The 27,016-nt window shown below is 34.6% G+C and overlaps 1 protein-coding gene and 4 pseudogenes across 1 annotated transcript; 1 reads left to right on the plus strand and 4 right to left on the minus strand.

The window, feature by feature from the left end:
* Positions 1-8,746: 8,746 nt before the first annotated feature.
* LOC136069576 (UPF0481 protein At3g47200-like) lies at positions 8,747-10,472 on the plus strand (annotated as a pseudogene).
* A 3,331-nt stretch (positions 10,473-13,803) lies between these two features.
* LOC112025497 (serine carboxypeptidase-like 50) lies at positions 13,804-15,026 on the minus strand (annotated as a pseudogene).
* A 1,174-nt stretch (positions 15,027-16,200) lies between these two features.
* Positions 16,201-18,577, minus strand: LOC112025492 (serine carboxypeptidase-like 50). Its single transcript, XM_024058170.2, has 2 exons — positions 18,520-18,577; positions 16,201-17,292 (listed from the first exon to the last, which is right to left on the minus strand). Exons 1-2 carry the CDS (start codon positions 18,575-18,577, stop codon positions 16,295-16,297), a joined length of 1,056 nt encoding a protein of 351 aa, XP_023913938.2. The 3' UTR covers positions 16,201-16,294.
* A 1,750-nt stretch (positions 18,578-20,327) lies between these two features.
* LOC112025496 (serine carboxypeptidase-like 50) lies at positions 20,328-22,241 on the minus strand (annotated as a pseudogene).
* Positions 22,242-24,700: 2,459 nt separating this feature from the next.
* LOC136069588 (glutathione S-transferase F13-like) overlaps positions 24,701-27,016 on the minus strand; it is a 6,109-nt pseudogene continuing 3,793 nt past the window's right edge.

A 27,016-nucleotide genomic window follows, 5' to 3' on the forward strand; every position in this document is an offset into this window, starting at 1 on the left:
TTCTATCTTGTATAAAAAAAATAAAAAATCAGCTTAAAGATACAATTCGGTCATTTAAACTTTAAAGATGATATTTGCCCCCACTTGATTGAGTTTGGTAGTGGGTACGAAGCAAATCGCCTAGTATATACAACTGAGCTTGGATTTTACAAGTAGTAATATTGGAAAGTCCTATGGATTTCTCTTTAATGTTGAGCAAACTATGTAAAAACTTTGAAAACCTTTGAAAATGTAAACTAAATATGGATGTTTAATTGTGAACAATGAAGAGTTGTCTTTCAAAATGCACACTTGAAAGGTCACTTTAGTTGGTACAAGCCCTTAAAATTGTTGCCTTGGCTATTACTAACCATTAAAGACTAAAAATAATCTCTATTCCCTCTTTTTTCTTTTTTCTTTTTTCTTTAAAATTATGCTAGAAAAAACATATTATGCAATCATTTTGCTCAAGCGAGAATGACATCACCCTAGCAAGGAGTGCCAATCAAGCAAATCATATGACCTCACTTGAGCAAGCCCAATGCAAGCTCTAATAAAGTGTTAAGTCCTCTGTTTGCCAAACTAGGAACCTTATTTACTTATTAATATTGTGTTTCAACTTGTCCCTTCCTTAAGCAAGGACCTTTGCTCAATTGATTTATGAAGCTTGCTCTAACAAGATGCTTCAACATGTTTCAACTCTCTCCTCACCAACTCCCCCCCGGCACCATTCTTCTAACACTAAAGTAGGATCACTCACATGTTACAAACTACACATGTATACATATACACAACCATTATAGTTTAAGCTCTTTATGTTTTGATTCCTTAACAGAAAAAGAAATTTATATGGTCATCAACCTGCCTAAACCTAAACGGAAAAAAATGCATGGGTTAAAAGGGAATTCTCTCCCTTTTTATTTTCTTTTAACTTGAATGATAGGTTAAAAGGGAATTTTAATCCATGGGAAAATAGGTTAATCTGAGACCCAATTCATGAAAAATGGGAGAAAATGGGCTTTTGCCATTTTTCTTTTTTTCTTTTTTTTTTCTTTTTAATATCTAGCAAAAGGCCCCATATTTGAAACTATTTAGGGAAATGCCCCTGTTTTGAAACTCGATTTTCTAAAAATCGAGTTTCAATTTAAAACTCGATTTTTGGACAATCAAGTTATAGTGAACTGAAAAATAAAAATAAAAAAAATTTCTGGAACTCCAGTTCCTTGAAAAAATTCAAGTGGAACTCAAGTTCCATGAACTCGAGTACTTATATGTAACTCGAGTCCATGGAACTCAAGTTCCTTGAAAAAATTCAAGTGAAACTCGAGTTCCATAAACTCGAGTACTTTACATGTAACTTGGGTTCATGGAACTCAAGTTCAAAAGAAAAATTCCTAAGTCCACGTTCATTATAACTCGATGTTCCAAAAATCGAGTTGTACATTTGAAACTCGATTTTTAGAAAATCAAATTTCAAAACATGAGCATTTCCCTAATTAGTTTTAGACATGGGGCATTTTGCTGGATATTTTAAAAAAGAAAGGGCAAAAGCCCATTTTCTCCTCTCATTTTACTTGTTTTTTTCCCATCACTTCCCTTTATAGCCATGCAAGACTCTTCAGAGCCATCCTTGGAGAGTAACCCAAGGATACACAACTCCTCATATCATCCAGGGGAACTCCTAGTAGGAATCAAATTCAGGATATCTAGGTATACATGTTACAAACTCATGGGTAGAACTCATTCATGAAAACTGGCTTACAAGAGGAAGGTTTCTAAGAGTTTATAAACACATGATTAAGCTTCTAGGTTGCCCCCTTTGAGATCTGACCACAAAGCTGCAACTTAGGGTGGTAGTTAGCTCTGATACCAAATGTTACAAATCCATGGGTAGAACTCACTCTTGAAAATCGACTTGCAAGAGAAATGTGTCCAAGAATGTGTAAACATATGGTTAAACTTATATTTAATCTATGTGGGACACTAGGATTATAAAACTACAACTCGTCCTAAGTCTGCAACCACTAAGTTGCACCTAACGGGATGATAGTAAATGAATTATATAAATACTACCGATTGGGTCAGATTAAACAGGTGAAAATTTTAACAAAATATCACAGCTAATTAGGTATTGTTCTTTTTTTTTTTTTTTTTTTTTAATTCATGTTCCATACCTGTCATTTATACTATCCTAGTTATGGCAGCACGCGCCTTGCTATGGAAAAAGAGTAATGATTAAGGGCAATTCTAAATTTTATTTATATCACAAAACAAAGATATAGATCATTTGATTTTAAAGTACATAGAGATTTACATTAATTAAAAGAGACATTAATTTTAAGAGTTTTAATAATTATGTTATAAAAAGTTAATCTTATTCGTATAAGAATTTTAATCAACCACAAAGTTATATAGGGTAGCTATTTAACATATAAATATCTATTTTACTATAATAGTTTTTTAGTACATATTTGCTAAAAGAAATATATCCACTCACTAAAAATTTCTAAGAATGGTAATGAATATCATCTTCCAACAACAAAATAATTGAGTTTTGCTAAGAAAAAAAAAAAGATAACAAAAGGCATGTAATCGAATTTTCCATTAGATAAATTATAAGTTTCAAAAGTTTAAACCTAGAAAATCAATGTTCTTTAGATGACAAATAAAACACTTTATATCATCATTCAAACTTTCCAAGAATTACTACCATCTAAAACTCAAAATACTTGAAAAAATTTTTTGGGATGTTAAAATTTAGTGGGAGTATTTTAGACATTACACAATAAATATTTTAAGAATCATAAGCTTTCAATAGGATTTAATTGAGAAATAACAATATGACATATTTGCTATTTTCCAAAATATTAAGAGAAAAATTGCTTGATTTTAAAGTTTAAGGAGGAATCGTAAACTACCCCAAACAAAAAGGATGAAAAGTGTTTTTATCCTATTTGTGTGTGTGTGTGTGTGTGTGTGTGTGTGTGTGTGTGTGTGTGTGAAACTATGTGTTTTTAGTTAAAATGGTGCATAAGAAAAAAAAAAATACAAAAAATCAACCTAAGAAAATTGTATGTGAAATAGTGAATTTTAGCTTAATAAAGTTGACTAAACCAACACAAAATTTCTAAAAACACAACAGAATGACACAAGATTTTCTTAATACCTTTATAATTTTTTTATATCTTATTTTGACTTATAAAAAATTGATAGCTCAGCAGTTTTGAAAATATTGTGATGACAATAAGATGTCTTAATGTTTTTACAAAAGAAATGTTATTTCCACGACATTTTCATAATAAATCATAAGTAGTAGGTTATTACAAGTTGTTATTAGTGGGCAAAAAAGTAGTTTCATTGGTAAGGTTAAATTAGAACCAATAAAAATTTACCACTTCTGATTTGTTATGAAAAATATAATGGATGTAGCACTTTTTATTTTATTTTTACAATACCTTTATTTTTAGTTGTGGTTGGTTCCAATATAATATTTCATTACTTTATTTTAATCTATAAATAATTAACATCTCAACAGTTGTGAAAATATTATGCCAATTTGTTGTGTTAATATTTAATTACAATGTGAAATAGTACAAATTGGACAAACCAAAAATAATATAGCAAATCTACTATAGCTTTACCCATTCACACACCCAAAAAAAAAAAAATGCTCTCAAAATAGTGAAAATTGAACAAACCAAAACTACTATAACAAAGCTACAGTAACTTTTTCTATTCAATCTTTTTATGTATAGAAAGTGTTGTGAAAAATGTTTTTGATGTATCACTTTTTTTTTTCATAGTACCTTTATTTTTAGTTGTAATTGGTTCTAGTATGATATTTTATTTTGACCTATATGGAATTAACACATCAATAATTATGAAAATATTGTAACAATTTGTTGTGTTACTAACTTATTATATATAAATAGGGTAACTAATAGTTCATATGTCTATAAAAAAATAAAAAATTCAACTGACGATGTTATGAGAAAAAAAAAAGGGGGGCCAATGACGAACCGTGCAAGTTGAATAAACCATAAACACTGTAGCAATAAGGATTGGCTATTTTTATATATAGATAGATATAGATATTACCGGTTTGGTTAGGTTCAAAGGGTGAATATTTCAACAAAATATTAGAGCTGAGTAGGTATTGTTCATTAATTCATGTTCCGTACGTGTGTGTGTGTGTGTGTGTGTGTGTTTGTAGGGACACGTTTTACAGCCTAAGCCCAAGGTGTGTGGAATATTGGCCCAGTGAGCATAGTACAATAAATTTGTAGAGAGTGAGTTAAAGAACTAGGCCCTAATAAATTGGACAACAGCTAGTATGGAATTAGATGACAATCAAGCATGAATAAGAGTTGCCGATTTGAATGAACTTACCATCCGAGGAGGCAATCTTTCATATAAATCAACTAAATAGAGTATAAGTACAATTTAGATTACTACAGTATTCTTTCTTTATTTTTTCGATCCCCTTCCTCTGGGGTCTCTACTCTTATTTATACTACATCTCTTCCTTCATCTTTACCCTACATGTGGACAATTAATGGTTTATCTTGATACTTGTCCCATCAGCCTCCTCTAGAATTCTTTGGGGGTGGTTGTAAGGCTAAAAAGGTACTGTTCAAAGATTACTTCCTCATTAATGTGACCAGAAAGTTAGCTACAGAGCATTCAATGCGGTGGTAGCAGCTTTTCCTTAGATATTTTTGGGTCTCCATCCTTCTTGTACATTTATGGCATGTATCCCTATCACTAGAGCTTCTTAGAAGGTCACTTTAATCAAAATGATCTATATTTGATCCGTATTTAGCTTATCTGAGGAGATATTCCTCCTTAGACCACCTTCCCATTCGTATCTTGCTCATTAAGTCTTGAGTCAGAACCACTCATTACCATTCGTTTGTCCTTGGACTACTCATGCTCTCGGCCAAGGCTCAAGGCCCATTATATCATTTGAGCCCTTAACCCTACATATACATACATATATATATATATATATTATAGGTGGATCGAGTAATACAAGTTATTTAGAACCTCAAAATTAACTTTAACTTAAAAAAAAAAAAAAAAAAACCCTTTTGTCCTCATTGGTGAATCTTACACCTTACCAAAAAGGGTGCATGAAGGTGGTGTCTAGGTTGCCAGTGAGGTCGGATTGGAAGCTAAACTATAGTAGTAATTCGTAAGCCCCAATTTTTCCGTCTCTCATTCTTTTTATTTTTTTATTTTATTTTATTTTTTTATATATAAGATAAAAATTTTACTCTAGTATAATCTAAATGTATATGTGTGTAAACTGTGAAACTCCCTTCTAGAAACTTTAACCTTGATCCTTGCCCTCAACACCCTACAAGTACTTATACTTGTGAAGTGACCATCGCATCAAGAGTGTGTGGTGGTCCCGTCTCTCATTCTTAAATGTATTTACATAGTTGGGACAAATTAATTACTAATGTGAAAGTATCTAGGTAGGGCAATGTGAACATAGAATGAGACATTTGATACATGAATGTCGCAAATACAGTCCGAAGGTCAACATTTATGTTTGGTGAATGTGGAAAAGAATGCCCTTTTCACGTTCCCATGCTTTAGTCCATAGACGACAAGTTTCTCAAATTGTAGCAAAAAATGGAGCACTCAAGTCAAAGATTTATAAAACAAACAACATAAAATTACAAGTTGCAACTATCAAAAAGCATTGTAACATTTACCCAAAAAAAAAGAAAAGCATTGTAACAAATGGGGTACTCAAGAAAAAAGTTTATAAAATAAAATTTTAAAAAATTAGGGTAAATATTATATTCTGAATCCTATAGTTTAAGGGTGTGACAAATTAAACTTTATAGTTTTAAAAGTAAGAAAGTAAACTCTGATATTTTAAAATGTAACTAACTACCTCTCTTAGTTACAAAAGTAACAAATTAATCTGAACCTATTTAATGGAACAACATATTGTGCTCCCAAAAATTATATGGGTATAATTTTTTTTTTAAATGCAAATTAGAACATTGTTCAAATCTCTAATAAGGTCGAGGCCACTAAACTTCATTCTCACTTATGAAAACAAAATAATAATAATAATAAATAAATAAATAAAGGAAAGAAAAATTGTGTTAGTTTGGGAGTGCGTGTTTTCATTAGTCTATTGGGTTTAAATAATAAATTGAGAAGAAAAAAAAACACTTGTACATAAAAAAATTGTAAACTTTGAAAAGAGTTGTACATAAGTTAATAACGTTCAATTTTACCATACCGCTCAACCAAACAAATACCAACAGTGTTGCTATGGACAAAAAATTCATTGAATTATTTACATTCCACTCACATAGCATTTGATATAGTGCTCGATTGAGCCCCCATAACCCATAAAGGAAATAACGAGTGCATATCATGGTTTTGAAAACCGAATCGTTTATTGAACCGTAAAAGGAAGAGATTTAAGGTTTTTGAAGTCGAACTGAGGTCGACCAATAATAACATCGTAATTAATTTAATAATTATTTAAAATATAAATAAATATATTAAATTAATGCAAATAGAAAAATAAAATAAAATAATCAAATAAAATATATTTTTCATAAAAATTCCGTAATTTATTTAACATGCCATTTTATTAACAAAAAAAAAAAAAAGCAGGGATACACTTAGATATTTTGAACAAAAATCGAAGTATAATAATAATAATATAAAAAGCTCTTTGTTCCATTCCATGTTGACAAGTATTGGTCATAGTACAAAATTTTGAATTAAAGTAGCATTGTCCAATCAAAGCACGTGGGTGGGTGGGTGACTACAACATCATAGTATTGAGTACTTTCGTAACAAAATTTATATGAAAAATTATTATTAGTTTTAATTTGAACATATTACTAAAATTATTTTTTTACTCATCAATATTAATTAATAACAATCTGTTATTTAAAATTTATTATAAAATATTATAAAAATATTGTGGTAACATTTGATTGTAATTTTTTATTCTTTTCCTTTCTTTCCTTGCATCCATATGGACCATACGTTTCTGTTTCTGTTTTTTTTTTTTTTTTTTTTTTTTTTTTTTTTTTTTTTTTTTTCTTGTTTTTTCTCCTTCACACATGTATCCCCATCCCCACTCCTCTCAAGTCCCATCTTGTTTTTATTTTTCTAGAACTCTTTCTCCACACAACAATAAAAAGCTCTTTGTTCCATTCCATGTTGACAAGTATTGGTTATAGTACAAAATTTTGAATTAAAGTAGCATTGCCCAATCAAAGCACGTGGGTGGCTCTACAACATCAGAGTATTGAAATAATATTTTTACAACATTTTTAGCAGTACTTTCACAATAAAATTTATGTCAAAAGTTGTTACTAGTTCTAATTTGAACTAATCATTGAAATTATTTTTTACTCACTAATATTAACTAATAACAATTTATTACTTAAAATTTATCGTGAAATATTGTAAAAATATTATGGTGACATTTGATTGTGATTTTTATTTTTTATTCTTTTTCCTTTCTTTCCTTGCATCCATATGGACCATACATTTCTTTTTCTTTTTTTTTCTCTTTTTTTTATCCTCATCTCCACTTCTCTCAAGGGCAAAATTTGCAAACAGTATGATTTTAAAAAAAATTTAGGTGGATGGCATGCGTTCAAAGTTTATTAGTTAGTTGGACTGTTTTTTGGAAACCGAGTATAGCAAAATCGACTTCCAGCCAAAATCGCCAAAATCGAGTTTATCATACTCGACTTCCTATCGAAAATTAGCTCTAAGACGGATAAAAAAGGAAGTCGAGTATAGTAAACTCGATTTTGGCTAGGATTTTGGCTGGAAGTAGATTTTGATGTACTTGATTTCCAAAATACAGTCCAACTAACTAATAAACTTTGAACACATACCATCCGCCTAAAATTTTCCTAATATTATACTGTTTAGCAAATTTTGCCCCTCTCAAGTCTCATCTTGTTTTTATTTTCTAGAACTCTTCCTCCACACAACGTGTCCTCTAACTCCTCTCTGCTTTTATTTTTCTTTCTTCATCTCTATCTCTCTCTTTCTCATTCTCTCTCTCTCATACTTTCACCTTGTCACACACACATTACCGGCGGAGAACAAAGCCAGAATTTAAAGCTATGATGTTGGAGATGGCCATGGCAGAATTTAAAGCTTGCTTCGCGCAAGAGAAGAGTTTCTGAAGAGAGGGAGTTGTGTGATGTACTCTGAAGGGAGCCGAATTTAAAGCTTGTTTTTCTGTGTGTGTGTGTGTGTGTGTTTTTTTTTTTTTTTTTTAAGGTTTAGATTCAAAGGAAAGTAGGGAACCGTGAGAAGCGGTCTGATCGCAGTTCTCAGAACCGTGAGGTTTGACTGCGGTTCGCATGAGTCCGTACTTTTTCCCCATAGAGTAGTTCTTAAGGCTAAAAGAATCGCAAAAATGAGCAGTTTGAGGCTTTCCTAGTCGGACCGTACGGTCTGGTCCGAGTTTCAAAACCATGGTGCACATAAGCTGTTGCACACAAAGTTGTACATGTATAATGGCAATGAGTAGTTTTTTAAATAGCGTGGAATAGACATTGACTAACCCATGAATAGATAGGATGGTGTGAAAAAATATTAGAAACTTCGGTGCGGAAATACTTTTTTGAGACTGAATTTGAAAAATAGGATTGTATGAGGATGAGGATTTTTCCTTGTCAATTCTCCCCTTACAATTTCTCTAATATACCAAAAGACTTACACAGCTGGCATTGACCTAACAACCTACTCTACACAAAGAAGACTGGCTTGTTTGTTCTTTAATTTGTTCCTTCAATTTCAATTTTTCAAATGGGTAGTGGCAATCTCACTAGGCTACTCTTGCAGAAGATCTTATGCAGCAGAAGGAAACTTCAATCTGTGGCCATAAGAATAGCTCATGTAGATGATATAAGGCCAGGTGCTCCCCATGCTATCCACACGTTAAATTGGTGTGCCTCAGTGAAAGAGAAGTTGAAAAATGATGAAATTCCTGGAGAGCGCGACTGTGTCTGCATTTACAAGGTGCCTCCAAACATGGGTCTAGTGAAGAAGAAGGCATACGAACCCAGTATTGTCTCAATAGGTCCTTACCACCATGGAGAACCACGGCTACAAGCCATGGATGAGCTCAAATGGCGATACTTTCATCGTCTCTTTAATCCAAAACAGCAGCATGGAGTAGAATTAGAGCCCGTGATGGAAGCAATGGAAAAGTTGGAAGAGAAAGCTCAAAGCTGTTACAGTGATGAAGTTAAACTTAGCAAAGGCCAATTTGCTAAGATGATGCTCATAGATGGCTGCTTCATCATTGAGCTCTTCAAAGAGCTCAATCAGAAGCAAAATTTCACACAGGAGAAATTGGATATCGATAAGGAGCGTTCCTTAATCAAAAGGTGGATGCTACCAACTCTGCGTCGTGATCTAATCATGCTTGAAAATCAGCTCCCCCTGTTTGTTTTGTGCGAACTGTTCCAGTTAATTACAAATAGCAGTAGTTCTACAAAAGCAACCCCATCATTGCAAGACCTTGCTCTTCGCTTCTTTAACCCTCTCTTGCAAAGAAATCACTCGGGTACACAAGAAAATCAAGGAAACCAACCAAACTTAGATGAATCTACAGTGAAAGGGTTTGAAGGAAAGCATTTTCTTGATCTTTTCCGCTCTAGCATCCTCCCAAACCTCCCGGAGAAAGATGCACGAGGTAAGCAAACTCACATGATGCGCTCCATATCAGAGCTAAAAGAGGTTGGTGTTAAGATTACCACAGCTAAAAATCATCAGAAGCCATTGGATATAAGCTTCGGGAAGCGGAAGTTGAAAATGTGAAAGAAGCTGACAATTCCTCCTTTATACATTGATGATCATAGAGGCAATTTGTTTCGAAACATGTTGGCATTTGAGAAATGCCACCGGTTTTGCCATCCAGATGTCACATCATACTTGTTTTTCTTTGATGGACTCATTAGTTCAGCTAAAGATGTAGGGATTCTCCATTATAAAGGGATTCTCTACCATTCATTGGGGAGCAATAGGAAGGTGGCAAAACTTGTCAACAATCTTTGCAAGGAAGTGGTTCCGGATAATGATGAGTCCTATTTATATAAGGTTGTGAACAATACCAATTCTTACTTCAATACTGGGTATGCCAGAAAAAGAGCAGTATTAGTGCACCACTATTTCAGCAGCTGGCTTGTGGGTATCTCAACTTTAGGTGCAATCTTTGCTCTTTACCTGACCCTCATTCAGACAGCCTCTGGAGTTGCTAGTGCTCTGGGTCACTTGCATGACAACAACTTCTGTTCATATATAAGAGATTCCATTTTACTACCATTTTCTGGTAATCCTAGCACCCCAAATGGTCCAACTGTAGGGGAGATTAACCAAAGCGACAAGTGTTGCGAATGTTTGTGTACTTATTTGAAAAAATTGTTGAAAGGGATCGATGAGACGAAAAATGATTAATAATATCATGTATTTACTTTCGTTTTTTTTGCTGAATAATATCATGTATTTACTTAAAAAGCCCTTTCATATACTTTTGAATTCTGTATAACATTAACTAGACCAAGTTTTATAGTCTATTACTAAAACGTGGTAACATTATTATCTCTATAGAGAGGAGAGAGTGAAGGGAAAGGGACCACAGTATGGGCTCACTTGAGGTTTTGGAATGGAAAACACCAAGCTTTTCTATATTTTTTAAGGATGGGTGTACTTTATTGAAAACAAGAACACCAGTATAAAACAAATAAACTATAAGAGGACAAAAAAAAAAGTGTAAATAAGTTACACATTCAACACTAAAAACAAGCAGCATAGAGGAAACCCAAGAAGACTCCTACACTAGATAACTCAAATCCTACCCTGTGTTCCTTAAAAACAGGAAAAACCACTCACCAGTTGCTTCAAAGAACTTAATTTAGCACTATGAGAGTTTGTTTAAACCCTTTAAACCAGATTGTTTAACCTAATTTATTAACCAAGTGATTACTTAGATAAATTTTCAGATTTAGGTTAAATACCAATAAATCATATTATGCAAAGATGCGGAAAAGTAAATAACACCACGATATGATTACCTAGGAAAACCAATAAAACTAACCGTTTCAAGGTAAAAACTTAGAGAGAATTTGACTTAACTATCCTCAAGGTAAACCCAATCCACTATAAGAGAATTAAAGTTTTTATAAAAGATTTAACCCTAAATCTAATGCTACATCCAGTAGTAACTTACTGATATGATCATGTGCAAGCTCCAAATCCACGAACTCATTCTCTTCTTGGATTTATAGCAACACAAGCACACCCTTGCTTGTGACTTTGAGACCCCACTCAAAGGTTTCAAATCACCTTCACTTGTTGATCTTGATGCAGCTACTAGTTATACCAATCCTTGATTGTAGTTCAAGCTCTGGTAGAATTTTGTGTAGTCAGAAGGTACGTAACCTCTCAGATCTCACAAAAAGTAACACACAAATCTTCTTCAGCACACCCAAAACGTGGCTAGGGTTTCCCTTTTATATGTGAAAAAGTTTTAGTGAAACCCTAAACGTTTTCACAAGCTTAGGCTTGTTTAAAAATTTGCAGAAAAACTGAGCTTGTGATTTTCGATCAGTCGAGCCTAATTCTCGATTGGTCGAGAAAGGCAGAACTTCACTTTTCTTTTCTACAAATAACTGGACTTCGAAAACTTGAAACACCCCTATTTAAGCATTGTCTAAACACCTAAACTAGACATGTTTTGATCTCGGTTTGCCAACACAAAACAATAATGATTCTAAATATTTAATTTTTAAATCTTTAGAACCTAACACACTGATTTCTTCACATTGTTGCAATATTCAATTCTCCACCTAGAATCCTTTTTAATTAGATGAAGGACAGCTAATGTTGCCATTATGGATTCAAGCATTTCCTTGCAAACAAATGTGTTAGATTGTTGGAAAAATATATGAAGATCGGTCAAACTTATTAACAAAATTATAAAGTATAGTTCTAAGGATATTATAAAAACCAAACTAGCTTTGTAGAAACTCATCTGTTTTGTTGAACTGTAGCACGGAACCAAATTCGTTGGCCTTATGGCACAAATTCAAGTACTATTTGGACTTTCATTGGTGTTTGCAATTTAAGATAACCATCAAGGGATTTTGTTTGTAAGACTTGATCTGATTCAAGCCAAGGTAGAAATTTGTTAAGCTCAAAGCTTGGATGAAGGTGCACCCGTTGCACCATAATCTAATGTGTTGGTGCAAACACAATAATAATGGAAATAATACAAAGAGAATTTGAATAGTAATTGACCTTTTTGGTTCAAGGGAGTAAGTATATATTGTTTATATAGTTTATTAAAATGCAAATACTAAGCTCTTCATGTTTGAAGAGCTCTAAAACAGTAAAACCTCATAAAAGTTCCTAAAAAATGTAGTAAATCCTAAAAACTTTGTAACTTATTACGAAATTTAAAAAAAAAAAAAAAATTGCCTCAAAAGGTACAATATTTAAAAAAATTAATTTGACCATCGCACACTCTTAATGCGATAGTCACTTTATAAATATAAGTGAAGTAGAGGTGTGGGGACAAGGGTGCAAAGGTTGGAGATTAAAGTTTCCCGATGGGAGTTTTGTTGTATAAAAAAATAAAATAAAATAAAAAATAATTTGAGACCTTCGCCATAACTCAACTGCCTCAACTTATATTAGTCGATGACCTATTAAGACGACACGATGTCGCCGTTAAAAGAAAAAGCCCTACTGATAACCCGAGTCTTCATTTGGCTGCACTATAAATACTACGCATAATTCACCCACAACCTTCACAATTCACACGGCGCCACTCTGCGTCTCACACACCTCTTGTAATCAAAGTTGCACAGCTTTAGCTTTAGCTCAGGATTAGTGTTTATAATCTACAAAAATTCATTGCCTTAGTTACATATACAAGCTTATGCCAAGCCAAGCAAAGCAAAGGGCCAAGGCATATAGGGGAGAGCAATACAATTGGCTCTGAAATAAACTTGTGGGTTCTCCACAGGCTGCCCTGCCAGTCTGGCCCTATACATAAAAATATGGCATCATAGTACGGGTTTTGTGCTTTGATGGGTATCTCTGGGATTTGAATCTTTGGTTTTCAGGCCTAAGTTTCTTTCCCAAATGCCCATCTTCTCTTTTTTCACAAACCCGCCTCCAATCGCCATTACATTACTTCTTCCAAATGATCTGCATTTTTTTTTTTTTAATTGCAACCACATTTTTATCTTGGGATGTTTTTATTTGTTTATGAGTTTTTTTGGTTTTTTTTCAAAACTGGTAAGATTATGCTGACAAAAGAATACATGGATTGAGGATCTACAGGTTATTACAAAATTTTAGCATAAAGGCTTCGTTGTTGTTGTAATAGATTTGTTCATTACTTTCAACCTTCTCTGTCTGTTGTTTTTCATGGGACTATTATTTGCACCAATTATTGGGAGTTGAGATTTTATTCTGAATTGGATCTACGTTTAGATTTGTAATAATTAAAATGAGTTATGAAATGGATTTGATTTTAAATGGAGAAGTTGTTCGAAGTTTGTAGTTGACACCAAATTTTTTGTTTGATTGTCTAAGAGTTAGGCATATAATGCACAGCTGGGTTTTGATTTTCCATGAAGTGCAAAGAATGAGATTTAAGTCAAGGTTCAATAACTGGTATTTGCACCCCATGTTCACCAGGATTTGAATCACTAATTGATATTAGTACAATAAGAAGGGTTTGAATTTGAGTAACAGAATTCACAATAAATGTAAATCCCAGAAATCTGATTGCAAATCCTACTTACCAAAAAGGGAAAAGTCTATGGACAAATCCACCTTTTCATCATAGCCAAACAACCCCCTCTCCAAAGTCCATTTTTTTATAATTGCCTGAGAATTCACTGCCTGGTCCCAATAGGCACAAGATGCCCAGCTCCATAAATCGCAACATGACTCAAATTCCCCCTTTTCTGCACATACCCGGCAAGCTCTCCATTCAATGCCCAAACTTTCCTCTCTGCCATCAACTACTCACTATGCACATCACACTTCACTGTTTTCACTAATTAACACTTAAAACCACAGTATCCATCAAATCATATTGCCCTTGATACAACCATACCTTGTTCTTCTTCACCAACAATTCCACCTTGTATTTTACGTTCTTCATGAAATCATTGTGCAATGCAGCCATCACTGTATAGTTTATGAATCATTGACACGTTCACTCCCAAAGCCTTCTTCACCTCCTTTTTTTGCAGAAATTTTGATAGCAATTCAGTACTGTATGGAACTTTCTTACTAATGTCATTCGAAGTTGCCAGTCCTGTCATGCTTTGCAACATATCCAAGACCCTTATTATTTTAGTATTTGTTGCTGCTCTCCAATTGCCCATTTTGGTTAGCTTAACTGCATCCCATTGTGATTGTGCTTCCTCCAACTCACTTTTTTGCCTCTCATTGATCAAACCAGAATAATAGGCATTCATAGCATGAGTAGCAACCTGTATTACAGAATCTTTCAGCCCATTTCCTATAGCAAAACCGGCTAAGTTCAAGGGCTTTGACACTGTCAAGTATGGATTTTTCTTCAAAATATAGTACCCTATTGCTGGAACATCCTTCCCTGCATAACTCTCACCTGCAAAATACAATGGACAAAATTTAAACAGCAGGTCTAATTTAACGAAGGAAGTGATTGCTGCAAAAAGATGCTTGGCTACCAAATATTGGTTTCTTGTGATTTCTTCAAGTGTTGAGGCAATGCTAATAGGATTGTCAAGGAAAAGAAGGATGAATATGTGGTTCCAAGAACCTGGATTCTGTTCAAGTGCAAGGGGTTTGGAGCTGGCAATATTGTCATTGACTTTTCAAGTTCCATTAACACATTATCAATTATCAATCTCTATTACGGTTTTTTTATTTTTTTTATTTTTTATTTTATTGGATCTGTATTACAGATTGATAATGTGCGATCATTGATCCTGGAAGTCTATCTAACAAAGCCAATAGCTTGTCATTCTGATAATGAAGTCCAAGGTTCAAAACCTCCTCTCCCAAGAATTGAATTATTTAAAAAAATGTTTTAAAAAAAATTAAATAAATAAATTAGAGATAAGATTGTATTTGTCTATCAATTATCTCTCCCAAATCATGTAGAAATGGAAGTTTTTGTAGACAATACAGCATTATTGATACAAGAAACATAGATAAAATTCTTCTTTTTTTCCTAACAATAAAACTGTAATTTATTCACTTGTTGGTAGCATGACTTATAAAGTCAAAGTACACTATTTTAAATACTTTAATCAAGGGTGCCTTTCAAAAAAAGAAGTAAGCTTAGATCAATATAAATCTTACAAGTATTTTATTCAGTCAATTACTTACCAAAAACTTAAAAATTGATATCATATTAACAATATAATAAATAATTTTTTTTACTCATGTTAAAAATAAAAAATAAAAAATTGTGGTAAAAAGTTTTTTTTTTTTACAGTGTTGATATATCAATTCGTAAAAATTACGTAATAAAATTTATAGTATTGCTAAAATTAATCTTTACTCAGTAGATGCACTATATGTCAAGAATGGACCTCCTTATAGCAAGGCTCATGCATGTGTGTATTCACCTAATCCTGTTATTATTCAAGCCACGTCTAAAACCTACTTGTTTGATGAACTAAATAATAATTTAGTAGAGTATAATAGTATATATTATATGGTAATAGTCAATGCAAAATTGCCCATTTAATGCAAGGCATTTTCAATGTATTGGAGTTTTTTTTTTTAATTTGGTTGTTTGATCATGCCCTGGAAAAATCTGTTTCCCCACGTTTCATTGACTACAGTGCTTGATGAGGGGAGGAATTATCTCCAGTAGAGGGTATATGCATTGAGCTGGGTGTCTCATAGCATGTGGACCTCATAGGTATGTGTGTCTAATCAACTGGTGAGACAATGAAAGCATATAACTACTGCAAGAGATACCTAGTCTCTTTTATGGGAGAAAGTTACTGATAAGAAGAATGAGGTTGGGGGGGGCGGGGTGGAATTAATAAGTGATACAAATTCGTCCTTGACATCTTACCTTGATCATTACAAGAAGTAAGAACTATAGCACAACAAGAAGAACTTGATCAACAAATTTACAGAAATGTAATGACCAATCTTTTTTTTTTTTTTTTTTCATAACCAAATTATGTGACCCAACAATTAATCCCTGTCCAAAATTTACAATAGAACCCAAGAAATTTGTTTATAATTTCTACTTTACAGGAGCAGAAAAATGTTATGACACATCCTCCTTTTCCTCGCGGCTGAACAACTTCCTCTCTAAAATCCAATCTTCCATCATTGCTTGAGAACTCACTGCTTTGTCAGTAGGCACAAGATGCCCAGCTCCTAAAACCACAACATGACTCAAATTCCCCCATTTCTGCACATACCCAGCTAGCTCTCCATTCACTCTCCAAACCTTCCTATTTGCCATCAAAAACTGGTTAAGCCCTTCCCACTTGATGGTCTTAACCCAAGCCTCAGTTGAAAGCACACTATCTCTCAAATCAAAATGGCCTTGATATAATAGTACCTTGCTCTTCTTCACCAAAAATTCTACCATAAACTTCACACTCTTCATGAAATCATCATGCAAAGCAGTTGCCACATCATTGCTGCACAAATCATAAATCTTGGAAGTATTCAATCCCAAAGCCTTCCTCACCTCTTTTTTCCTTAAAAATGCAAAAACCATTTCTGTTTTATAATGTGCTTTCTTACTAAAATCATGCAAAGTAGCCAACCCTGTCATTCCTTGCAACATTCGCAACACTTCGCTTCTAGCATTTGTTGCTAATCTCCACTTCCTCATTTTGGTCAGTTTAATGGCTTCCCATTGTGCTTTCTCCAACACACTTTTCTGCCTCTCATTGATCAAACCAGAATAGTAAGCATGAGTAGCAACCTGTGTAATAGGGTCTGTCAACCCGTTTCCTATAGCAACTCCACCTAAGTTCACTTGCTGTGACACTGGCAAGTTATTATTTGCTTTCAAGATATAGTACCCAATTGCTGGAACATACTTCCCAGCATAGCTCTCACCAGCAAAATACAATGGACGAGACTTGAACAACAAGGGGTCTAATTCAATAAACGAAGTAATGGCTGCAAAAAGATGCTTGGCAACAGAAAGTTGGTCTCTTGGGATTTCTTTAGGTGTCATAGCTATACTAAACCCAGTTCCAATTGGATTATCGAGGAAAAGAAGTCCAAATTTTCGATTCCAAGAACCTGTGAAAATAATGGTTAAATGATTAAATTCATATTTTCTTACTTCAAACTTTTAGAACTGGGCATTGAATATCCGATCCAAGTCATGGCTTTTTTTCTTTTTTTCTTTTTTTTGGTTAAGAGGATAGTGCATTAAACAACTAAAAAGCCTCTAAACCAGAGGCAGTTGTAACTTGTAAAGGTTGACTCCAGGCATTTTTTTTATATGCGGTAGCTTGGGTAGGTACTTTCTTAAACAGATTGATTATTGTGCCAAAGGCTTAGTAATAAGATATATTTAATAAACTCCTTTTGTTTTTCTGAATAAAAATTATTATTGATGCAAACAAGAAATCAAAATAACAAGTAGGCAAAAGAGAGAAGCGTTTAAGCATCTCTATCTTCAACCAAATGGATTGAGGCTAGAAGAGATGGAAATAATAACTAGTTTATCACAATTTGAAATATTAGTTTATATCCTTCCATGAGAACCAAATGGTAGCTCTTTTATAAAGGTGCAGTCCTAATCACCTTCTAATGAAGGTCAAGAATGACGCATAAAATATCACATTTTTATGTATGAACAGACCTAGTCCTGTTTCTTAATTGTGAAATCTTTTATGATCATGCCAGTCATTCTTTGTTAAATATTTGTGGGCTTTTGATCTTTTCTCATAGGTCTATATCATATGCGTATTATTGTATTAAGTTGAAACGTCTACAAAAGCTGTCATGGAAAGTTTGATTAATCAAACCAAACTTCCAAATGCAAATACAAAGAACAGGTCTTGCATTTTATAAGTTATAATTCAATAACAATCAACATATAATATTATATTTCTTTATATTAAACTCAGTTTATATGAACTTTGGAATAAGCGGATTAGTTATCCAATGAATTACGATGTTACCTCTCTATTTTTCGTACAAATCAATGCTAATATGCTATATATCTATGTCTATATACGAAACTACAAAAGAGTTGTTCACATATTATGGAAGATCACTGCTTAATTATTCTAATGAAGTCAAGAAGCTGCAAGTTATTCTTCAAGCTCCTCCTTCTCATATCCTTCTTGCTTGTCCTCATCTCCTTCTTCCATCACATTCCAACCTTGTTATCACCAACTCCAACTCCTCTCTTTCCCACTGAAGCTCTCCCCACCAAAACAGGCTACCTCTCAGTCAATCCAACCACCTCTTCTGCTGTTTTTTATGCCTTCTATGAAGCTCAGAACCCCATCTCACCACTCTCCGAAACTCCACTTATCATATGGCTCCTGGGTGGCCCTGGCTGCTCCTCCATGGTTGGCAACTTTTTCGAGCTTGGCCCTTGGCGTGTCACATCTCATAAGACTTTCGGCTCTGAAACCATTGCACTTGAACCGAATCCAGGTACAAATTATTGACTGTCCCAAAAACATGCTTAAGCTACTAATAAATTGCGAATTTTCATTTAACCATTGTTTTAACACTCGTCTATTGCCCGGATTTTTAACTTTTTAAACTTGAGGTAGGGTAGAGACAAGATTCGAACTCAAACTACATGCTATACATAAATTAGTACCNAAAAAAAGCCATGACTTGGATCGGATATTCAATGCCATGATTCTTTTTTCTAAATGGTACTATGGTTTGGATGAGAGAGAGAGTACCAAGTTGGACGTAATATATAATTCTTTTTTTCCCCTAACTATGTTATTTCAAATTATGATACCTGTGATGGGTAAAATTTTTTGGAGGATGAATCACATTAAGAATTCTAACCGAGCAACACTATTAACGAGATCTTAACTTTTCGGATTCAATCCTAGCATATAAAAATAAACCTGCTCTCTAGATTTCTGATTAATCATGAGAGTTGATAGAAGGTACTCAAAAGATAATGTTAATTTTAAAGTTTTTTTTTAATTTTTATGCTTTTAGGAAAAATATATTTGGAATTGCAATGAAGAACATGTATCTCTTTTCTCGATTAAGATAGTATATATAGGTTTTTTGTGTTGGGGTTGGTGACCAGTTGGCCATGAAGTAGGGAATTCTGACAACAAATCATCAGCTTAAGTCAACAAGTCATCAGCTTAAGTTCAAGCTGGGACTGCATTTGATCATAAAAATAGATTCGGACCAAGCGGCTTAGGAAGTCATCAAGGGCCTTGGGCCTTTCTTAGGATCCGTTGGTCCTGGGCTTAAAAAAAACCTCTTAATGCACATTAGACTTGGGCTTTTAGAGGTCCATGCTTACCCCTCCAATAATCCATTCTATAAAGATTTTCCCTAATCATATTAAACCCAACACAATTCACAATTTAGCAACAATTAAAATAAGATGTTACAAATCTAAATTTTAAAAATTTTAGAAGACAATAAAACAAAATGACCTTAAAATGTAAATTACAATTTAATCTAGTATTTATATATTTCTTTGAACAAAATTTAGCTACAAAATTGGTTGTAGTTTTAGGCTACAACTTTATTTAATATCTTTTTATTGGGGTGAATTTTGACAAATCTATTATTGAATTATATCTTCTTTTTATATTATCTATGCTTGCAAAATTTTTAGAAAATTAAAAATCAATAGCTATATCATCAATAAATTGTTTAAATTATAATTTTTTATAGTTTAAAATTATGTATAAAATATAAGCTTATAGATCATATAGTAAATAATATCCGATTGACACAAAATTTGACATGTATTAAGAGCTTAAAGAACATATAATGCAATGGTTAAAATTTTAAAATATGAAGTAATATTTATTTTATTGAGTAAGGTTACAACTAATTTTGTAACTAAACTTTTGTTTTATTTGTTCTTGCTTCTTGGCAAAAAGATATTTATTTATTTTTGCTGAATATCTATTTATTCAATGATACAAATTCATGCTTGACATCTTACCTTGATCATTACAAGAACTCTATAGCACAACAAGAAGAAATTGATCAACAAATTAACAGAAATCTAATAACCAATCTTTTTTTTTCATAACCAAATTATGTGACCCAACAATTAATCCCTGTCCAAAATTCACAGTAAAACCAAAGAAATTTGTTTACAAATCCAACTTTACAGGAGCAGAAAAATGTAATGACACAAACTCCTTTTCCTCATGGCCGAACAACGCCCTCTCTAAAATCCAATCTTCCATCTTTGGTTGAGAACTCACTGCTTGGTCAGTAGGCACAAGATGCCCAGCTCCTAAAACCACAACATGACTCAAATCCCCCCATTTCTGCACATGCCCAGCTCTCTCTCCATTCACTCTCCAAACTTCCCTCTTTGCCATCAAAAACTGGCTAAGCCCTTCCGACTTGATTGTCTTAACCCAAGCCTCAGTGGAAAGCAAACTATCTCTCAAATCAAAATGGCCTTGATATAATAGTACCTTGCTCTTCTTCACCAAAAATTCTACCATGAACTTAACACTCTTCATGAAATCATCATGCAAAGCAGCTGCCACATCATTTCTGCACAAATCATAATTATTGAAACATCGCAACACTTTGCTTCTAGCATTTGTTGCCAATCTCCACTTCCTCATTTTGGTCAGTTTAATGGCTTCCCGTTGTGCTTTCTACAACACACTTTTCTGCCTCTCATTGATCAAAACAGAATAGCAAGCATTTATATCATGAGTGGCAACCTGTGTAACAGGGTCAGTCAGCCCGTTTCCTATAGCAACACCACCTAAGTTTACTTGCTATGACACTGGCAAATTAGCATTTGCTTTCAACATATAGTACCCAATTGCTGGAACATTCTTCCCAGCATAGCTCTCTCCAGCAAAATACATCGGACGAGACTTGAACAACAGGGGGTATAATTCAAAAAACAAAGTAATGGCAGCAAAGAGATTATGCTAAAAATTATATTTGGAAATATTGCAAGAAAAGATCATTACTGTTTAAATAAAAGCAATATATATAAAACAACATCTGGTATTGAGAAAGTTACGGAAAAGATTTAAAAAAAATATATTTTAAGATCGGTCAGGTCGGGTTGGACTCGAGACCAACTCAGACCCGAATTTTAGACCCAAATCTGACCCAAGCATTCATCCAACCCGCCCAAGACCCTTGGGTCGGGTCGAGTTGGTTTTCATTGTTAAATGTGAGTTTGTGTTTATGTTTGTATTTGTGATAGGATTTGTGTTTGTGTGTTGTGATTTTGAAAGGGAAATCATAAATCTGAAATTACCGTATGAGAAATCAGGAAAACATAAAATTGTTGTTTTTTTGTTTTTGTTTTTGTTTTTTTTTTTNGGAATATCCATTTTAGCCCTCTTCGAATCCTGATTAATGTCTCTTGTAGATAAACAAGTTACGAACATTACTCTGGACGGGCAGGATCCTGTTCTCCCCGGTGCAGCGAAGATGACATTGATAGTTCCCAAGGGGAGTCTTGAAGAAACATCTCTTCGAGACTCTGAGCTTGCTTGGCTCCCCTAACTACTGGAATGATGCAGGAGTTGTTTTAATTTGCCTTCACGGACAAGCTGGTCCAAGTGATCCCACAGACTCCTACAATCTTTTGTGATATGCCCATGATCTTGATAGTACTGGCAATAAAGGTTATGATTGCGTCTTTCAGGGTTTCACATCATCTTATTCGGTCGTTTGAAGAACGATTCATTTTTAATCTTCTCCAAAACTTGATGCACTGGTTCTCGGAACACGGCTTTAACTGCTTGAAGACTCGTCGACCCTGATTGTCTAGCAAATTCTCTCTGTGGTCTATTGTTACTGTAACAATCTGACTTGAAATCCCTCCTCTCTTGAGGGATAACCTTATCCTTCCCTTTCCCCTACTGTTGATCCTCTTCAACTCTTTTATATTTATCAATTCTGTCCATCAGTTGACACACATTGGCGATAGGTTTGCCAGTCAAAGATTTCCCCAAACCATAGTCAGTGGGAAGACCGAGTTTAAAGGTACTGAGGGCCACTTCATCAAAATCGCCATCCATTTTGTTAAACATCTCCCAGTACCTATCTAAATACGTTTTCATGGTTTTACCCTCTTGCATGTTCAAGGATAACAAGGAAGCCAAAGGCTAAGCGACTCTACGACATGTGACAAAACGGGAACCAAATGCTTAAGTGAGCTCTTTGAAGGAGCTTATAGATCTCAAGTTGTCGAACCATCTCATTGCAACTGGTCCTAGACTGGAGGGAAAAACCTTACACATCAAAGCTTCATCCTTAGAATAGACAACCATTCTTTGGTTGAAATGACTCACGTGCTTCATAGGGTCTGTTTGACCATTATAGATAGTGAAAGTTGGCTGATGAAAACGACGAGGAAGTCTTGCCTCTTCAATCTTACGTGTGAAAGGCGATTTGGAGATTTGGTTTAGGGCCTTACTCATAGCGTCATTCCCTACACCTCCACGTGACGGGCTTTAAGACCGTCGTTTACGATAATGCTCATCCTCATAGGAAAAGGATTTACTAGGTGGGGTTCGAGACCTACACCTATAATTAACATCTTGTTCGTCATCGGAATAATCGTCAGAATTCGAAGAAGTTCGCTTCCTCTTTGCATGGCGCAACTCCTTTTTTAATTGATCAATCTCTAGTTGCACGTTCTTGTTATTCTCTGCATGGGAAATATGACTTCCACCTCGAGGTTGGTTTCGGTCAGTATGTGTGGTAGGCACATTACCTTCACGATCACTTCTCTACTCTAGGTTGAGAAAAAGATCAACGTGTTGGGATGCCCTGAATTCTGCTGGTTGTGGACTTGGTTCTACCATCGTCAACTGGTGCTCTCACTCTAGCTTAAGCTCTTCCCATAGACGGTGCCAATTGTAGGGTCTCAATTTATAGCCCGAACCCAAAAGATATGGTATGTGAGCCCAATAAGTCCAATACAATGAATTTGTAGAGAGTGGGTATTAGAGCTGGGTTATTTGCGAATTGAACAACGGCTAGTAAGGATTTTGAAAACTGAACAAGCATAAAAACACGCTTTAAAACCTGATTAATTTGGTGTTCGAGGAGATGAATTATGAATTGAATCACTGTTCCTGAAAGCTAACACAGTCCTTAGTGCTACAGTAATTATTTTTCTCTCCTGTTTCCTTATTTTTTCTCGATCTCTCTCTTATGGGAGGTCTTTTACATTATATAGTTTCCTTTCAGACCATCTTGATCGTACACTTATTAATCATCTAAGCCTTCACTTGAGTATATATCCCATCAGGCGTCTTCTTTGGTTCTATGTGAATGGTGGTGGTTGAGACTACACTATTCAGGGGTCTTCTCCACATAAATGCGTTCAGAAAAGTTGCTACAATGTATTTAATACAGTGGTAGCAGCTTTTCTTTTAGATATTTCGTATTCTTATCACTTTTGTATGTGCCTGAAGTTCATCTTTATCGTTGGAACTTCCTAGAAGGTCACCTAAACCGCTCAAGTACCTGCTTGGCTGATATTCATCATATCTGAGAAGGATATACTTCTCGGACGATATTCTTTCATCCTTTCTTTAAACGATACAATTATTTACTCTTTCTCGGACATGTCCACGTCCTCGGATAAGGCCCAAGGCCCAATATATAAATTTGGACTCTTATCCTCACAGTAATTATTAAACTATAAAAAAATTATTATTACAAATAATTAAAGAAAGAAGGATAGCGTTGCAATTTATTAATTACAAGAAAAGGATAACATCATACACAAATGCAAGTCAGCTGCATATATGTTACTCAAACATGTTGTTACACTTTGGGTAGTATACTTTAAAATGGCTAGTATAATAGAAGGTTTTTTATTTTTTATTTTTTTATCCACTTATATAGTTTATGTCAATTTAGTATATACTCAATGTAAATGGGATTCAACACATGCCCATATAATGCAATTACTATTCAATGACAATCAAATGCATATAATATGGATATGATAATCCCATCATTTAAATCTCTAATGTCTTTGATATGTCCATGTTACACTATAGTATTATTGAGTCACATGGCCTTACCAAATTGACCATAATTTCACCCTCAAAAAAAAAAAAAAAAAAAAAAAATTGACCATAATTCCGTTCACAACCCAAGGGAAGGGAGCATAATATTGTGCATATGTGATTTGAATACTTTTTTAGGTTGCGATAAAATGTTATCAAAATTCAAAACTAATCTAGTAAGATCGTGTTGATCAAAGGCATGTCAACAGAACGAGGGCATTAGGAATTTATGTGAGGAAAATTGCAATGCCATAGATTATGCGGATTTAGACAGATGATATTTTGCAAGATTGCACTAAGTTGATTAGAAATACATAAATATGATAAATATAGATGCGGCTAGCTCTTTCTCAAATCGTGGCACATGCTTATTATTGCTTAGCAACAAAAGGAAGGTAGATACTGAGTTATTACATGTTGATAGTTTGAGTTTGACACCCTTCAATTCATCCTCATAAAAGGGACATGGTTTCTGAAATTTTAACAGTGGCAGGCCTCGAGGAAATGTCATTCCACCAAGCACTAACATGGGGACGAGAAGTGATGGCATTGGCCTTGCTAGTTTTCTTGAAGTAAACAAGGTGAGGAATGTGGTGCAGATCAGCTAAGCTATAATTTTCTCCAGCAAGGTACTTAGATTTAGACAACCTCTCCTCATACACGTCCAGGACTTTTCCCAGCTTTTCCATTTCAGTTTCAATAACTTGCTTATCAGGAGCTTTCCCATACTTTGGAATGACAATTATTGTCGAAGAATTACTGAACTTGGACTGTCAAATTTATGTGCCTCCACTTCCATCCATGTCTCCACAAGGGCAGACTGTGTTAAGCTATTGGATAGGAGGAGATCAGTCCCAATGTCCTTGTGCTTGCGTGCCAAGTACCGGTTAATTACCCTTGATTCTAGTCAGAATAGTATTGCCACATGATTAGTAAGACCAAATTACTCATGATTTACTATTGGCTTATAGAACCATAACTTGACGAAATGTTTGATTCAAGGTAATCTTTTAGGGAATCCTTAAGGGAATCCAAATATATGCTAGGGACTATGAGCATTTGGATACCCACAGAAACTCATCCCTTTGTTTTTGTGAATTTGGATTACTTTTTAAAAATGTGGGTAATCCATATTCCTTTTTTGAGCAAGGTAATCCATATTCCTCTGACTTAGGAAATTATTATTTTTAATGTGAAAACAATACTCTTGGTTTAATACCCCGTGTCTAAGAAAAACATACCTATTCTCTAATATCTGCTCATTCTTTACACTTTAGATTTTAGAACACTATTGAAATGCATTCAAACTACAAGGAGACTTCTCTCCTGTTACACAAAACAAAAATTCTTTCATTGAACCTAAGTTTGATTTAATCCAACATGTTTTATTTGTAAGAAGCCACATAAGAATAATGGATAATATCCCTCACATTTAGTTTATGAACATTTTTCTCAACCAAAAAAAAAAAAAAAGTTTTAAGAACCTAAAAATATTTTATAAAGACTACGTAATTCATTAGAATTTCTAAAAATAAAAACCAATAAACCTGAAAAAAAGGTGGATTGTTAAACCAAATATTAGGATCTCATGGTCAAATGTATAAGAACCAAATATTTGGCTCTCGACAAAAATTTATAATTGTGGAGTGATCAACATGCTAATGGTATTCAGTGGTAAAAATTTATAAGATTTGTAATTAAACCAAATGTGAGCTGTGGGGCCCGTGGGCCTGATAGCCTCGGCCCATCGGATGGTAGGCCCAAGGACAGCGCCGAGGAGGACTGACCAGCCAAGGCTAAGTCAGGCAAAACCTCTGTTGTGACCCATGCCGAGGACCTGTTTGTCCTCGGCATTCTAAGGATAACTTTCGGGATGGGACAAGCTTAGAGCAAGCTGTCACATTCGCACTTAATGCATTCACCTAACCCCTCTGGCCGCATTAATGGGGATATAACCCCTTGGCAGGGCAACATTGATCAGAGTGAACCACTTGAGTACTGATAAGGCCTCTGATGGGACGGATGGCCAGAAGAAAGGCAAATGGATGATCAACAGATGAAATAAGGAGATAGGCAGATGGGAACTATATAAGAAAGGCAAGTAAAGAAAGAAAAGGGAGGGGGGGGGGGGAAAGAAAGAAGAAAAGGGTTTCCTCGGCCATGGGAGTCGACAATGAATTTGTTCATCATCTCATCGGACTCGACCAACTTCTTAAACTTACCCATTCCCAAAGACAACTAAAAGTTCTAAAGAAGAAAAGAAGGAGTAAAATCAAGAAATCGGGCCGCTAGAAAAAGAAGACTTACAGAAGTATGACGATACTCTTCAGATAGTGTACAAGTCCAACCAGATTCAAATCATACGCGTCAATAATTGTAAGCGCGAAAATGATGAAACCAGGCGATTCAAACAGTATTTATACTCCCCCTAAGTTCCCAAATGTAACCGCTTGCTCATAAAGGCAAAAGATCATGCCGTTGAAAGTGGAAACGTGGTGCCGCCAGAATTTAATGTGGGCACCCATTAAGTCTTGAAACGCTACAAACGCGCATCGGGCAGTCAAAAAGCCGCCAGCATCAACACGAACCGAAGTGAGGCGACTCGTCTAGAGAGCCCACAGGTGTCAAAACCCTCCTCCCCGCCCGAGGGAACGTGCAGCAGGGTTTTGAGGGGCTATTGTGGGGCCCGTGGGCCTGATAGCCTCGGCCCATCGGATAGTAGGCCCAAGGACAGCGCCGAGGAGGACTGACCAGCCAAGGCTAAGTCA

This window comes from Quercus suber, unplaced genomic scaffold (assembly GCF_002906115.3).
Source record: "Quercus suber isolate HL8 unplaced genomic scaffold, Cork oak 2.0 scaffold_179, whole genome shotgun sequence".
NCBI lineage: Eukaryota > Viridiplantae > Streptophyta > Magnoliopsida > Fagales > Fagaceae > Quercus > Quercus suber.